The 14445-nt window shown below is 44.3% G+C and overlaps 1 protein-coding gene across 1 annotated transcript in view; it reads right to left on the reverse strand.

Annotated features, from left to right (window-relative positions):
* Positions 1–14445, reverse strand: part of TSEN2 (tRNA splicing endonuclease subunit 2) — an 83123-nt gene that overhangs the window by 17136 nt on the left and 51542 nt on the right. Inside the window, exon 10 of the mRNA XM_082266534.1 lies at positions 13322–13415. Coding sequence (XP_082122660.1) covers positions 13322–13415 — 94 coding nt within the window. The remainder of the gene's footprint in view (positions 1–13321; positions 13416–14445) is intronic.

A 14445-nucleotide genomic window follows, 5' to 3' on the forward strand; every position in this document is an offset into this window, starting at 1 on the left:
GCTATTGGAGCTGCAGCTCCAGGCCCCTACCTTTTATATAGGCCCCGGGTTGGCCATATTCACTGTTACCGCTCTTCTGTCACTTGTAAACACAGAAGTCTGGCTTCTATGCTCGCTTCCCCAGGCAGCACCCTCAGAACCTCCCCACACAGCGTGAAGGCCGGACAAGGAGGGACAGTTGGCGATGCATGGATGTGTTTATGGGCTTCAGAGACAGCATCCCATGTTGAATTAGGCATGCATGGCTGCACCCTTCCTCCTCTGGGTGCATGGCAAGGCACGGCCCTTAAGGCCCTTCAAAATCCTCAGCACCAAGCCCATGATGCTGTTAATCCGGCCCTGGTCCTCCTCCACCGCCGCTTCCACCTACACCGCCCATAGGTGTGCGCAGCCTATTGCATTAAGGTGTGCACCCCAAAGTTGAAATACACATGCATGTGTTTGCCAGCAGGGAGAGTAATGTATCGGGGCCATGTACCTGTAGGCAAGGAGAAATAGAGCAGAGCAGGTCCCAGGGAGATCTTTCCCATCTCCTCACTGGCAATGCTATGTGCCCTAGGTGATTAGGGTGTGCCCAGGCACACCCAGCACACCCTGTGCGCACGCCTATGTCACCGCCACATCCACCACCACCTCAACCTCCCTCCTACTCCATATGGGCCTCGTCCTTCAGAGATGAAGAAGAACATTGTTTTATTTTTCTGTTTTTTTTTTGTTGTTTTAAGTTATTTCCCTATCCACATTTGTTTGCAGAGCACTTGCCATGCTCTTAATTACGTTTTGCTGCCATTTGCAGCACTCTAGCCCTTTCCTTTGGTGTTTTAGAGCCATTTTAGTGCCTTAAAGTTCGGGTCCCCATTGACTTCAATGGGGTTCGGTGTCCGGGAAAAGTTCGGTAAAAGTCCGGGACACGGACCCGGACTTTTTTTTAAAGTTCGGCCGAACCCGTTGAACACGGACATCTAGGTGTCCGCTCAACCCTACTCACCACCCAGCAGAAACAGGCACCTGCAGCCACCAGAATAATCTGCACTGCACACGCAACGATCAGGAAATAAAAAGATCCAGGAGTCAGCACCAGGAGATGAGGAGGGGCTTCCACTGCAAAATTTGCCGCCGCTATTTTCAATGGCAAACCATCGCAAAATGGCCACCAGACTACACAAACATGGCCACCGTGCATAGACACACAAAGGCTACAACAAAATGGCAGTACCACGGAACCTGGGGCCCATATCCATCACAAACCCCCCCCCCCCGGGGGGGGGGGGGTGACAGCTACTCACCATACTGGGAACCAGGCGGGTGCCGCTCCAGATAGGCCTCCTCGCCATCAAAATAGGGGGTTGTCAGCCAGGAGGAACGCTGCGACTCAGGATGAGACCCGGTCGTTACTTGACCTTGTGAGGCATTTAACTTGCAGGCCAGTCCTGTCCAGTGGGGCTATGTTGTGGTGGACCTAGCACAGAGCTGTGGTCTGCGCGCCATTTCTGGCCAGACTGGGGTGACCACTGGATCAAGATTATCCAGCCCGTCGCCCAGTCTGGCAACTGATTGAAGATCTCACAGGAAAAAAATGGGAGAAAAAAAGCCATTCAAAAAGGGAAAATTGCCAGGATCAGAGATTCCAGCAAGGAACTAGGTTCTTACTTCTGTCTAGGCAGAAAAAAAACTGAGTACCTATAGCAGAGAGGGGGAGTATACCCCCTGGGACTGCCCATAGGTGAAGTCAAGTTCTTTTTCCTGCCTAGTATTCTAGTCCTGTAGGGAACAATATAACCCAATGGTCAAGAATCTTAAGGAGCTGTGTCCATCAATGAAGGAAAGAGAAATGCCTTTTCATTTATAGCGCAAAAAATGAAAAACCCAGGGTTGATTAAATACCACCAAAAGAAAGCTATATTTGTGTGAAAAAAATTACAACAATTTCATATGGGTAGTGTTGCATGACAGAGTAATTGTTATTCAAAATGTAAGAGCACTGAAAGGGGGTATAAGTGCTCAGTGGGCAAGTGGTTAAGACTGCATGTCAAAATGAAAATTGAATACACAGAGATAGGCAGAGAAGTTATAAACAAATCCTGAGTCTATTATTAAAGTTGAGCAAAGACAAATCTTTTCTGCCTCCCAAGCTTTGCTTTTGGTATTTAAAGACTCATTCAACCAAGTGCCCTGAGCTGCACTGATCAATGCAGGCTTATTACATGGGCACTGAGAAAATGGTTTTATCTACAGTATGTGCCCTCTTCACATCTGCAATCTTTCAGTGAGTGAGAGTGGGCAAGACTAGGTGTCAATTGACAAGCTACAGGCAGTGACCATGCAGAAAGCCACACCCCTGCAACATTTTTTCATTAAAATGTAGTGCAGTTAGATACAGCCCACTTCAGATTGTTCTGAATGAATTCTTGGTGGCAAGAGTATCTTCCCCAGCAGAAGAAGCCTACGGAACAGTCTGTGAAGTCATCTCCCACTCTGAGTACTAGGAAGCATCCCTTTAGTTTCTCCACTCTCTAAATTTCTGCATCCAGCCCCCCCACGTGTGGCATCCTAGTCATTCATATCGGCACAAGTCTGGCATTCCAAGTGTGCCAATTCCTCAGACAAGTCTTCCTCTGTATGAAAGCACACCCCTTTTTTCCAGAGTAGAGAGACATCTGTTGACAATTGCAAATGATTGTACAGCTTGCATTCCAGATGCCTGGATGCAAGAGGTGGTGTCCTAAGGCTACAAGCTACAACTTTTGTTCCCTGCTCCTCCCACCTTTCTAACTTCAGATCATTCCCGGTTTCCACAGAGACTGAGGGATCTTCATCAGGCCCTCTTAGGTCATCTACACCAAGGTGTCATACCCTGTGCCATGTTACAGAATGGTTTCAGGGGTTTAATTATAATCTTAAAAGGACTGAGTGGATGGTGGTCATTTGCACCACACCCCCAAATGAAAATAGAATATGCAAATTTTTGGAAAATAGGGCTTTGAATTGGTGCAATAGCAAACAGTGACTATAATAAAATATTCAATATTATTGGTACAAAATAGTAAAAACATTTGATAAAAGAAAGTTTTTACGTGTGTTTAGGCAGTTAATCCATTTTACTCAACATGTTTCACTATAAAAATAGCTTCTTCAGGAGATAACTTTTGTGGATGCTGCACATGTAAACTACAATAAAAATACAATTAATCAATTGACACAGTTAACACAAAAGAATTGTTGACTAAACAATAAAAAGTATGTTCAAACACTGATGCTTACATTAACAGGTCCCCAGAAGGAAATACTTATCTAGCATAGCTTTATATAGATATATAAGGTATAACATACCCTGTTGGAGACACTTAGGCTTATTAGAGTAATGTCTGTAGAAGAATATCAGCAACCAACCATGGGGGGGGGGGGGGGGATTTGCATCTAGTGGGACTGGTCCAATGGTTGTCTGTGGGAATGATGGGCAATTATACAGATGCCCAGGACACCGATACATTGGAATTCTTTGGCTTATATGCCACGGTATCAGATGTCTGCTGTTAGCCCAATAGTGTGCTTTGCTTTTTTCATTCTGGCAAGTTCCTGTCTAGGGGTTTCAGGTGATTACCATCCTCCCCTTGCCCTGGCTAGCAGGAACTTCCAAGATGGAGCAGACAGACTCATAGCGCATGTGCGGTGTATGCCCGTGACGTTGGAACTGGCGCCATCTTGCGCATCCGCACTGGGTTCCACTGGCGTCCGCACCTCTTATGGTGTTATTGGACGCTGGGAGGTGGGGATATAAAAAGGATCACAAATGGCGTTTTCAGCATTGCAATAATCGGTGGAGGAGGACATGTATCGGATAGGAGACACTTAGTTAAATAATAATGGCCTTTATTTATGGATTACCCTTTGGGAGCTACTTTGATCTTAGAAGTTTATTGTCTTTTTTTTTTTTTACTGAGTCCTTAGGAGGTGCTATGGTCATTTCCTGTGCCCTGCATCATCCAATGGGAAGAATATTTCACGCATTTGACATCCAAGCATATTAATGATCCTAGGCACTATGTGGTCTCTGTTACTTTCCCTATCGAAGTCAATGGGAGGTAAATATATTAAACATTTCTTCTTAAAGGCATACTTACCTGTAATTTATTTACAATCACAAGTTTATTAGTATGATACAACAATAAAATGATATGTCCTTTCCTAGGTACTCTGTGGTTGCTATCTCCCTCTATGGTTGCCGATATCCTTCTACAGACATTACTCTAATAAGCCTAAGTGTCTCCAACAGGGTATTTTATATCTTCTAGATCTATATAAAGCTATGCTAGATGAGTCTTTCATCCTGAGGACCTGTTAATGTTAACATCAGTGTTTAAACATACTTTTTATTGTTTAATCAACAATTATTTTGTGCTGTTAATTCATTAACCACTTGCTGATCGCCTGTCACAGTTTTACTTGGCTGCGGGAACCGATGCAGTATGTCATCGGTCGCGCACGTAGTGCTGGGGGGGGGGGGGGCAAACGCGCGCCATCAGCGGCACGCTTCCGCCCCCCTAGGCAGCGATGCGCGATTGTTGCTGGCCACCTGCAATCGCTCCCCGTTGAGAGAGAACGGTCAGCAGTTGTAAACACAGCTGACCATTCTTCTTCTCTGAAATGATCAGAGCGCCTGTGAGCCTCCTATAAAGGATCACAAGTCTCTATGGTCATTTAACAAGCCCCTCCCCCCAGAGTTAGTAAACACTCCCCTAGGCTCACATTTAACCCTTTGATCACCAGGCAGAGGGGGGAGAGAGGTGGCGCAAACAGACAGTACGGGTGACTGCAAAAGTATACTGTGGGCAGATGGTGGAGTGTAATCCAATAGCTGGACACTTGGATGGCTGCAAGCTTGTAGAGGGTGAAGCGACCCTGTATGGTTTCAGGAGAGAGAGAGAGAGAGAGAGGCGCTTGGCTCTCTCTCTGTCATTAAAATTACTGCTGTGCTACACTTAGATCGGCGCTTGGCTCTCTCTCTCTCCTGAAACCCTTTGATCACCCACTAGGTCAACACCTTCCCTGCCAGTGTCATTATTACATTAACAGTGCATATTTTTAGCACTGATTACTGTAGTAATGTCACTAGTCCCTCCAAAAGTGTCAAAAATGTCAGTTAGGGGTCCAATCTGTCCGCCGCAATGTCGCAGTCCCGCTAAAAATCGCAGATCACCGCCATTACTAAGAAAAAATAAATAAATAAAAAGGACAAATCTTTCACCTAATTTGTAGACACAAATCTTTCACCTAATTTGTAGATGCAATAACTTTTGCGCAAACCAATCAAAATACGGTTATTGCGATTTTTTTACCAAAAATATGTAGCAGATTACAAATTGGTATAAAAGAATGAAAAAAATTAGATTTTTAAAATTTTTTGGGGAAATGTTATATAGCAGAATGTGAAACCTATTTTTTTTTTTTTTTTCAGAATTGTCGCTCTTTTTGGGTTAGCACAAAAAATCAAAAATCGCAGAGGTGATCAAATACCACCAAAAGAAAGCTCTATTTGTGGGGAAAAAAGGACATAAATTTTATTTCGGTACAGTGTCATACTTCCCCTGAGATCCTTTCCATTAAGGGACATAGGAAGCGTTTATACTGCTGCCTTCAGGAAGACTGGGCACTGGCAAGCAAAACAATTTTTTTGTTTCTAGTTCTATGGGAATGATGGAAATTATACCACGGAATTCTTTTTTGGTCTACAATGAATAACGATAAGGGAGAAGTAGGGCACTTCTGTCAGGGAATATTTTCCAGTGGACTGACATCAGCATCAACATCAAGGCTAATGAGGGGAGGAAAGACCGGGAAAGCACTTGCAGCAGCACTTCAGGAAAAGGAAGAAACTTTGGTGAAAATAAAGGAAGAAAGACGCTTCTAAGTGCAGTAGATACAAGTATTTTATCATAAAAAAACGGTTTAAAATGCTTACAAGATAGTGGATCTAATGAGCATATCAGTCAGCATAGTGGGTATGCTGCTTGGTCCTTCACCTCAAGGGGGAGAGTTGGCCAACAGCTGTGACGGGAGAGGAAGAAGCAAGGAAGCAATATGGCCGAGAAACTTTCACAACCGCACTGGAACGCATAGACCGGAGCTGACGTCAAGGGGGTGGCAACCCGTTTCGGACCATCAGAAATATATTCCAAAAAGGTAAGAAAAAGGACTTCCCTTACTTCAGAGTCAAAATTCTGAGCCACCAGGCCAAAGACAACCTGGTCTTCTACTTCAAAGTGATCTGTCTAGAGAGTGGACTAACTTGTCCCATGACAACAGAATATTGTGATGAAGAGATGTAGATGTCTAGCGTAAAAACCAAGCAAATAGGACTGCCTCGAAGAAAACTACCATCAGACATTTGACTGAAGACTACAAGTCTGAGATCTGAGAGACTGAAGCATCTCCATGGGAAGAAAAATGAATTGCTTCGAATACCTTGATCTAGTCCTAGCACAACTTACATGGTTCCACCTCTAATTTCTGAAGGTTCAGGAACCATCAGAATATATACGAACAGTCAAGACTATGTTTTCTGCTAGAGCTTGTGCCAACTTTCCCTTCCACAAGAGATCGCCTAAATATCCCACATGGGGATTGCCAGAGAGCATGGCAGGGCTAGTACTGAGGCTAGCACCTTGGTGAACACCCAAGGTGCAATAGAAGGTCAAATGGCAAAGTCACAAATTGAAAGTAAAGGGCACCCACAGCAAATTATACAAAACTCTGATGTGCTCAAAATATTGGAACATCAAGGTACAAGTCCTTGATGTCCACAAATGCCAGGAAGTCTCCCTGGTGAAGAGGGCTATGACAGACCCAGTGGTTTTCTGTGTGCAATTACTAAGCTCAAAAATGGTAACTGCTCCAATCAATTTATAACTAGCTTTTTAAAAGTAGTATACACATAGAAGGGATTTCCCTTGCTTGGTGTCTCAGAAATCTAGCTTCCTGCCTTTTGATAGATTCTCACTACAGATATCAGCTTAATCGGGCTGTGGGGAAGAGTAGGGCATTCTTGGGCATCTTGTCATGCCGGAGAATCGTTTGGAGGAGGAATCTCATCTCTTGAATCAGTCTTTTGGTCTTCTTGACTTTTTGACTCCTCGGCTTTTTGGCTTATGGATACTTGTGGTCACCCCCTTGTTTTGATCATGCTCTCAATACTGCTTTGCTATACAATTGGGGCATGCTGGTAGTAGGAAAGAGTAGTAGAATGCGCCTTCACGGGGAAAGGTGGAACCTGACCCTTCAGTGAATAAGCCTGAACCACCGTCTGCCTGATCCATCTAAATATGGCCGCGGCAAAACACAGCCAATCCCTTTCGAGGTCCTTCGGTGAGGACAAAAAGAGTCTCAATTTCCTGAAAGATTCAGTAGCTGCCAGGTAAACCCTAATTGCCAGAACCACATCCAAACAATGCAAAGCAATTTCCTTGCTTGAGCTTAGCACAGAGTAAAGGCAGCACAATGTCTTCATTCAAATGGAAATCAGAAACCACCTTAGGAAGAAACGACTGATTAGGTTGAAGTACCACCTGATCTCTGTGGACCACCAGATGAGGTGAACGGCAGGATAGCGCTGCCAATTCAGATAAATTTTAGAATCTGAGGATACAGAAGAGGCAAGGGAGGGCATAGGGCACTTTATACTAGTGGAATTTTTTTAAAACCAAATCCACTTTTGACACCAGGTTTTCCAAAACCGCCGTTAAGGCAGACAGGGGTTGCGACCCGCAGGTCCCCGTAATCACAAGGAGGGGATCTGTAGGTGACATTTGTTCCTGGGAATCCATATGAACCCTGGAATAGCGCAGTATTAATTTAAGAAAACTGCTAATAAACGGACCCAAACCGCTGCACCAGCGGTACTACAAGTCCCAGCCACTAGCACTGCAGCTAGCAGGGTGAGAGAGAGAGACCTACAGGGACCCCAATAGACATACCACCATTCGATATGGAGGAGAACAGGAGTGGTCTGCTGTGCAGAGAAAATGATCTTCACGGGAAGAGGAAGTACCTGGATCATCACTAGAGTAAAGACCTTGCTGCTCTCTGCTGTCCAGCGTTCGCGGACTCTGAGAAAATAGTGCATGCATGCCTATGGGGAAACCACAAAAACATGGTCGCCCATGCATTTCAATGGTAACTTCTGCAAAATGAGGCTAAATGATTCTACAGTAAAATGGCGGCCCCCCTCGGCGCACCATACGGTCTCCAGGACCCCCTAATAAATCCAAACGACCAAACTAGGATTATCCCCCCCCTCAGCGGATCCGCTATGACGGCAATGGCGCGTATACCCCCCAAAGGACCCCCGTCACTGACTGCGGTAGGGACCTCTATGATGGTAGGGAGGGAGACCTTGGGGGGAGCCTGGTACATACCGAGAGGGCAGGGGGAATGAGGGGTACCCGAAGGTCTGACCTTCCCAGGGAGGGGCCCACTTCTGCCAGAGCAATGAGGGGGATACTACTCACCATACCAACGACATCGGGTGGGCGCCACTCCGGACTACCTCTCCACTCGGGGTGGGGGTGCTGACAGCCAAGGGGTACGCTGTGACTCAGGCCGAACCAGGTCATGTGCGTCCCGGTGAGGTGTTTCACTCACAGGTCAGCCCCCGTCCATTGGGGCTCTGTCGTGGCGAGGCCTAGCACTGGGCTATAACCTGCACACGCTCGCTGGCCGGGCTGGGAGACCTTATGGATCTAGGATATCTAGTCCGAAACCCAGTCCGGCTGTTGATTGCAGTTCTCTCAGGAACATAACTAGCTAAAAAATGAAATTTTTTACCAAAGATTCCCTTTAAAATAAAAAAGACAATCTAAGACCGAAGTCCCAGCCAGGAACTAGGTCCTACTCCTAAACTAGGCAGAAACAAACTGAATCCTATAGCAGAGTGAGTTGGTGTATGCCTGCAGGGACTCTCCCATAGGCGTGGTAAAGATTATTCCTGTCTAGTGTCCTACTCCTGTAAGGGGCAGTATTATCCAATGATCAAGAAGAAAATCGAGCTGCGTCTGTGAATGAGCAATAGAGAAATCTTATTTTATTCACATACAATACAAGGTGCTGTTGAACTTGCTAGAAAACTTGACTACAGGAAGAGTCAACTCTTTAGAACATCCCCATCCGTAACATAATAGCACTGTGCTCTTCTGGTAGTGTCTTATTATCATCTCCTGTTCCAGTTTCTCTGCCGCTCTCCTCCTTTCATAATCTTTTGTGTAGTTGCTGGAGGAAAAGTAAAGGGGAATACTATAGAGCAGGGATCAATAAATGGCAGACCATGGCCGGACCGAGTGACAGTTCTGTCTGGGCCGTGGCTGCCACTTAGCAGCTGGGTGCCCTCTCTTGGGTCTCCCACCCTGCTACGGATGTCATCCTCACAGCAGGGTAGGGGACAGGAGGTTCTGCAGATCAGGACAGAGAGCGGGAGTCTTTTCAAATTAACAAGCAGCAATAACCCACTTGTTAACATAATAAGTTGGGCAGCTCCTGCTCTCTGTTCAGTTCTGCAGCATTCCCCACCCCCCCCCCACCATGCTGTGAGGATAACAACAGCAGTTGGGCAGGAACCTCGGGAGAGGACAGCCAAGGCTAATTAGTGCCTCTGCCCTGCCAAAGTTAGGACTGTGCAGGGGAGGCTTCCACTGAAAGGGGCACTGCGATGTAAAGGGACACTATGATGTAAAGGGGCACTACAATATAAAGGGGACTGCGATGGGAAGAGACACCATGATGTAAAGGGGCACTGCGATGTGAAGGGGAATGCAATGTAAAGGAGCACTGTGATGTGAAGGGGGACTTCAATGTAATGGGGAATGGTGATATGATTGTAAACTCTAACGAGAAGGGCCCTCGGATTCCTCCAGTATTGAATTATATGGTAACTGTACTGTTTGCCCTAACATTGTAAAGCACTACGCAAACTGTTGGTGCTATATAAATCCTGTATAATAATAATAATAATAATAATAATAATAATAATAATATGGAGGAGGACTGCAATGTAAAACAGCAATGCAGTGGCACTGTGATGGAAAGGGGGACTGCAATGTAAAGGGACAATGTGCTGTGAAGAAATTGCAATGTAAAGGGAGGATGTGATATAAAGGGAAGTGGTACTGTGATGTAAAGGTGGACTGTGTATGTAAAGAGGAGGGGGAGGACAGTGATATTAAGAGGGGTTGTGATGTGAAGGGGGGACTGATAACACTTATGTAAAGAGGAGACTATGATGTGAAGGGGAAACTGAAAACCCTGATGTACATGGGGGACTCTGATGTAAAGGGGGTGCCGGAAGAAAATTTAAGTGTCTGGACCTCTGTAAATCTTAATTCAAGATCCCTGCTGTAGCATTTGACTAACAGCTCTGAGTCTGCTGGGACTCTTCCCATCACATTCAAGATTACAGCACTCACCAGCAGTCTGTTTTAGACATGTAAATGGCATGTCTAAAACACGTTATTTTCAAATATAATCTTATGGAAAAATTGTTGTTGAATTGAATGGTCTGGAGAATGGTACTTTTTAAATAAAAGCCTCAGTCAATAATCATGCATTTAACTTAAAAGAGAAATGTGGGATTTAAAAAAATATATATAAAAATCTATACTCACCTAGGTGGATTCAGCTTTGGACCCCCGCTGTCTCTAAGACAGAGGGCCACTGGAGCACCAGGCTGTGAAGCAGGCAGAAGTGGCTGGCCCAGGCTCTCAGCAGTGCTGCAGAGAAGACAAGTCAGCTGCCAGTCAGGTATCTGGGTGGATCCCAATAATAAAGTCGGGATCCCTCCAGAATCTAGACCATCTGAGTAATGTCAAGTGACAGCGGACTTTAGCCTGCTGTCAGCTGAATTCCAGTTTACAAGATAACTCAGTGCACTCCTGTGACACACAGGACAAGTAGGGCCAAAAGAACTCTAGTTCTTCTTCTCCTTTGAGTCCTCATTTGTTTAAAAAAAAATAAAAAACACATTATTAAAAGATAAGTCCAGTGGACCATAGCCCATAAATGATATTTGCCTACCATCAAAAATGGCCAAATAATAAACTGAATGGATGCACTACTGCTCATGGAAAGGGTCCTACAAACTATATAGGACTCTGTGTCCCAATTCTATACAAAATAGAACACTTGCATTTTTAAACCTAAAACAGGACTGATGATCCTCCACATATGATACATTGATCTGTACCATTATTTCTCCCTGGGACTTGTGGAATTACAGTGGGTACGGAAAGTATTCAGACCCCCTTAAATTTTTCACTCTTTCTTATATTGCAGCCATTTGCTAAAATCATTTAAGTTCATTCTTCTTCCTCATGAATGTACACATAGCACCCCATACTAACAGAAAAACACAGAATTGTTGACATTGTTGCAGATTTATTAAAAAAGAAAAACTGAAATATCACATGGTCCTAAGTATTCAGACCCTTTGCTGTGACACTCCTATATTTAACTCAGGTGCTTTCCATTTCTTCTGATCATCCTTGAGATGGTTCTACACCTTCATTTGAGTCCAGCTGTGTTTGATTATACTGATTGTACTTGATTAGGAAAGCCACACACCTGTCTATATAAGACCTTCTAGATCACAATGCATGTCAGAGCAAATGAGAATCATGAGGTCAAAGGAACTGCCTGAAGAGCTCAGAGACAGAATTGTGGCAAGGCACAGATCTGGCCAAGGTTACAAAAAGATTTCTGCTGCACTTAAGGTTCCTAAGAGCACAGTGGCCTCCATAATCCTCAAATGGAAGACGTTTGGGACGACCAGAACCCTTCCTAGAGCTGGCCGTCCGGCCAAACTGAGCTATCGGGGGAGAAGAGCCTTGGTGAGAGAGGTAAAGAAGAACCCAAAGATCACTGTGGCTGAGCTCCAGAGATGCAGTCAGGAGATGGGAGAAAGTTGTAGAAAGTCAACCATCACTGCAGCCCTCCACCAGTCGGGGCTTTATGGCAGAGTGGCCCGACGGAAGCCTCTCCTCAGTGTAAGACACATGAAAGCCCGCATGGAGTTTGCTAAAAAAACACCTGAAGGACTCCAAGATGGTGAGAAATAAGATTCTCTGGTCTGATGAGACCAAAATAGAACTTTTTGGCCTTAATTCTAAGCGGTATGTGTGGAGAAAACCAGGCACTGCTCATCACCTGTCCAATACTGTCCCAACAGTAAAGCATGGTGGTGGCAGCATCATGCTGTGGGGGTGTTTTTCAGCTGCAGGGACAGGACGACAATCGAGGGAAAGATGAATGCGGCCAAGTACAGGGATATCCTGGACAAAAACCTTCTCCAGAGTGCTCTGGACCTCAGACTGGGCCGAAGGTTTACCTTCCAACAAGACAATGACCCTAAGCACACAGCTAAAATAACGAAGGAGTGGCTTCACAACAACTCCGTGACTGTTCTTGAATGGCCCAGCCGGGGCCCTGACTTAAACCCAATTGAGCATCTCTGGAGAGACCTAAAAATGGCTGTCCACCAACGTTTACCATCCAACCTGACAGAACTGAAGCGGATCTGCAAGGAGGAATGGCAGAGGATCCCCAAATCCAGGTGTGAAAGACTTGTTGCATCTTTCCCAAAAAGACTCCTGGCTGTATTAGATAAAAAGGGGGCTTCTACTAAATACTGAGCAAAGGGTCTGAATACTTAGGACCATGTGATATTTCAGTTTTTCATTTTTAATAAATCTGCAACAATGTCAACAATTCTGTGTTTTTCTGTCAGTATGGGGTGCTATGTGTACATTCATGAGGAAGAAGAATGAACTTAAATGATTTTAGCAAATGGCTGCAATATAACAAAGAGTGAAAAATTTAAGGGGGTCTGAATACTTTCCGTACCCACTGTATCTTGCGCACTAGTGACTATATAGTGGCACTAATGTAATGGGTCTTCCTTTAAGATATACTCTTGCTTTAATGCATAACTCTGTCAGAATGCCATTTTAAATCTTTATGGTTTACATTTGAAGAAACGTTAGTAGATAAACTTGACGCATTTTAAAAAATGACATGACAAAACATATCTACTTAATGCTTTCAATGTTCATCAACCAAATTCAGGAGCTAGCTGTTGCAGTTTATAATTCTATATAATCTGCTGACTTCCACTACTTCGAGCATGAACATTGGAAATGCAGGTTGGTTTGTCCCAGATTCAAGCACTGGCCATATACATATAGACATAAAATAAAATTTTAAATAATGGATGTGGCTACCTTTCAGTAAGAGCATTACTGAGTAATTAATTGGTAAAATACATAAAAACAAGTGCAAAAACTTGCCTGTACTTTAAACTTTTTTAAGCATTCTGGAGACTTCATTTCCTTGTCTGTCAAATCCTGAGGCTGGACTAAATAACAGATCAGCAACTCCTGTTAAACAAATGTGGGTGAGTACACTTTTTTACTGTAAACAGATTATCGTAAAAAGTAATTGAATCCATAACTGGTATTTTAGTTTGTGTAGGTGCCAGTAAATGGAATGCTTTATATCTGTTAGCAACTCTATGGAGAAGCCTTCTGGTAGCAATTGTTGTTTACTCATTCTCTGTTGTCCCATTGTATTATTTCTATACAACGATCAACCCAATATGACTGCCCACCATAACATGATTAGCCACCTAATATTGAGCAAATCTCACTTTTACTGCCAAAACAGCCCTGACCTGTCAAGTCATGGACTCCACTAGACCTCTGAAAGTATGCTGTGGTACCTGGCACCAAGCTGTCAGTAGAAGATCACAGCCTCCTCTGACTTGCTTTTTTCCTCCATAGTAATTCCTAATGCCATCTCCTCCCCAGGTAAGCGGCACACACCACCTGGCCATCCACATGATGTAAAAGAAAACGTGTTTTATCAGACCAGGCAACCTCCTTTCAATACTGCATTGTCCAGTTCTGATACGCACATGCCTATTATAGGCACTTTTGTCTGTGCACATGGGTCAGCATAAGCACCCTGACTACCTATGACTATGCAGCCCCATATGCAACAGACTGCGATGCATTGTGTGTTCTGAAAACTTTCTATAGGAACTAGCATTAACTTTTTCAGCAATTTGGGCTATAGTAGTTCTTCTTTTGGATCGGACTACACAGGTCAGTCTTCGCAAATCCTTATGCTTGGCCATTTTTTCTTCTTTCAACACATCAACTGCAGGGACAACATGTTCACTTACTGCCTAATACATCACACCCAATTTGAGATATAATTTTAACAAGATAATCAATGGTATTTACTAGCTGTCAGTCGTCATAATGTTATGACTGATTGGTGTAGAATAAAACCACAAGTTACTAGGGCACCTTGCTTATGACTTCCAAATATCTTTAAGTGTCTATTTACATCATTTGCATTGGGAAGTGCTGGGCAGAATCACTTGCAGTTTGCCTTATTTTTTAT

This window comes from Pelophylax lessonae (assembly GCF_965119305.1).
Source record: "Pelophylax lessonae genome assembly, chromosome: 8".
Lineage (NCBI taxonomy): Eukaryota > Metazoa > Chordata > Amphibia > Anura > Ranidae > Pelophylax > Pelophylax lessonae.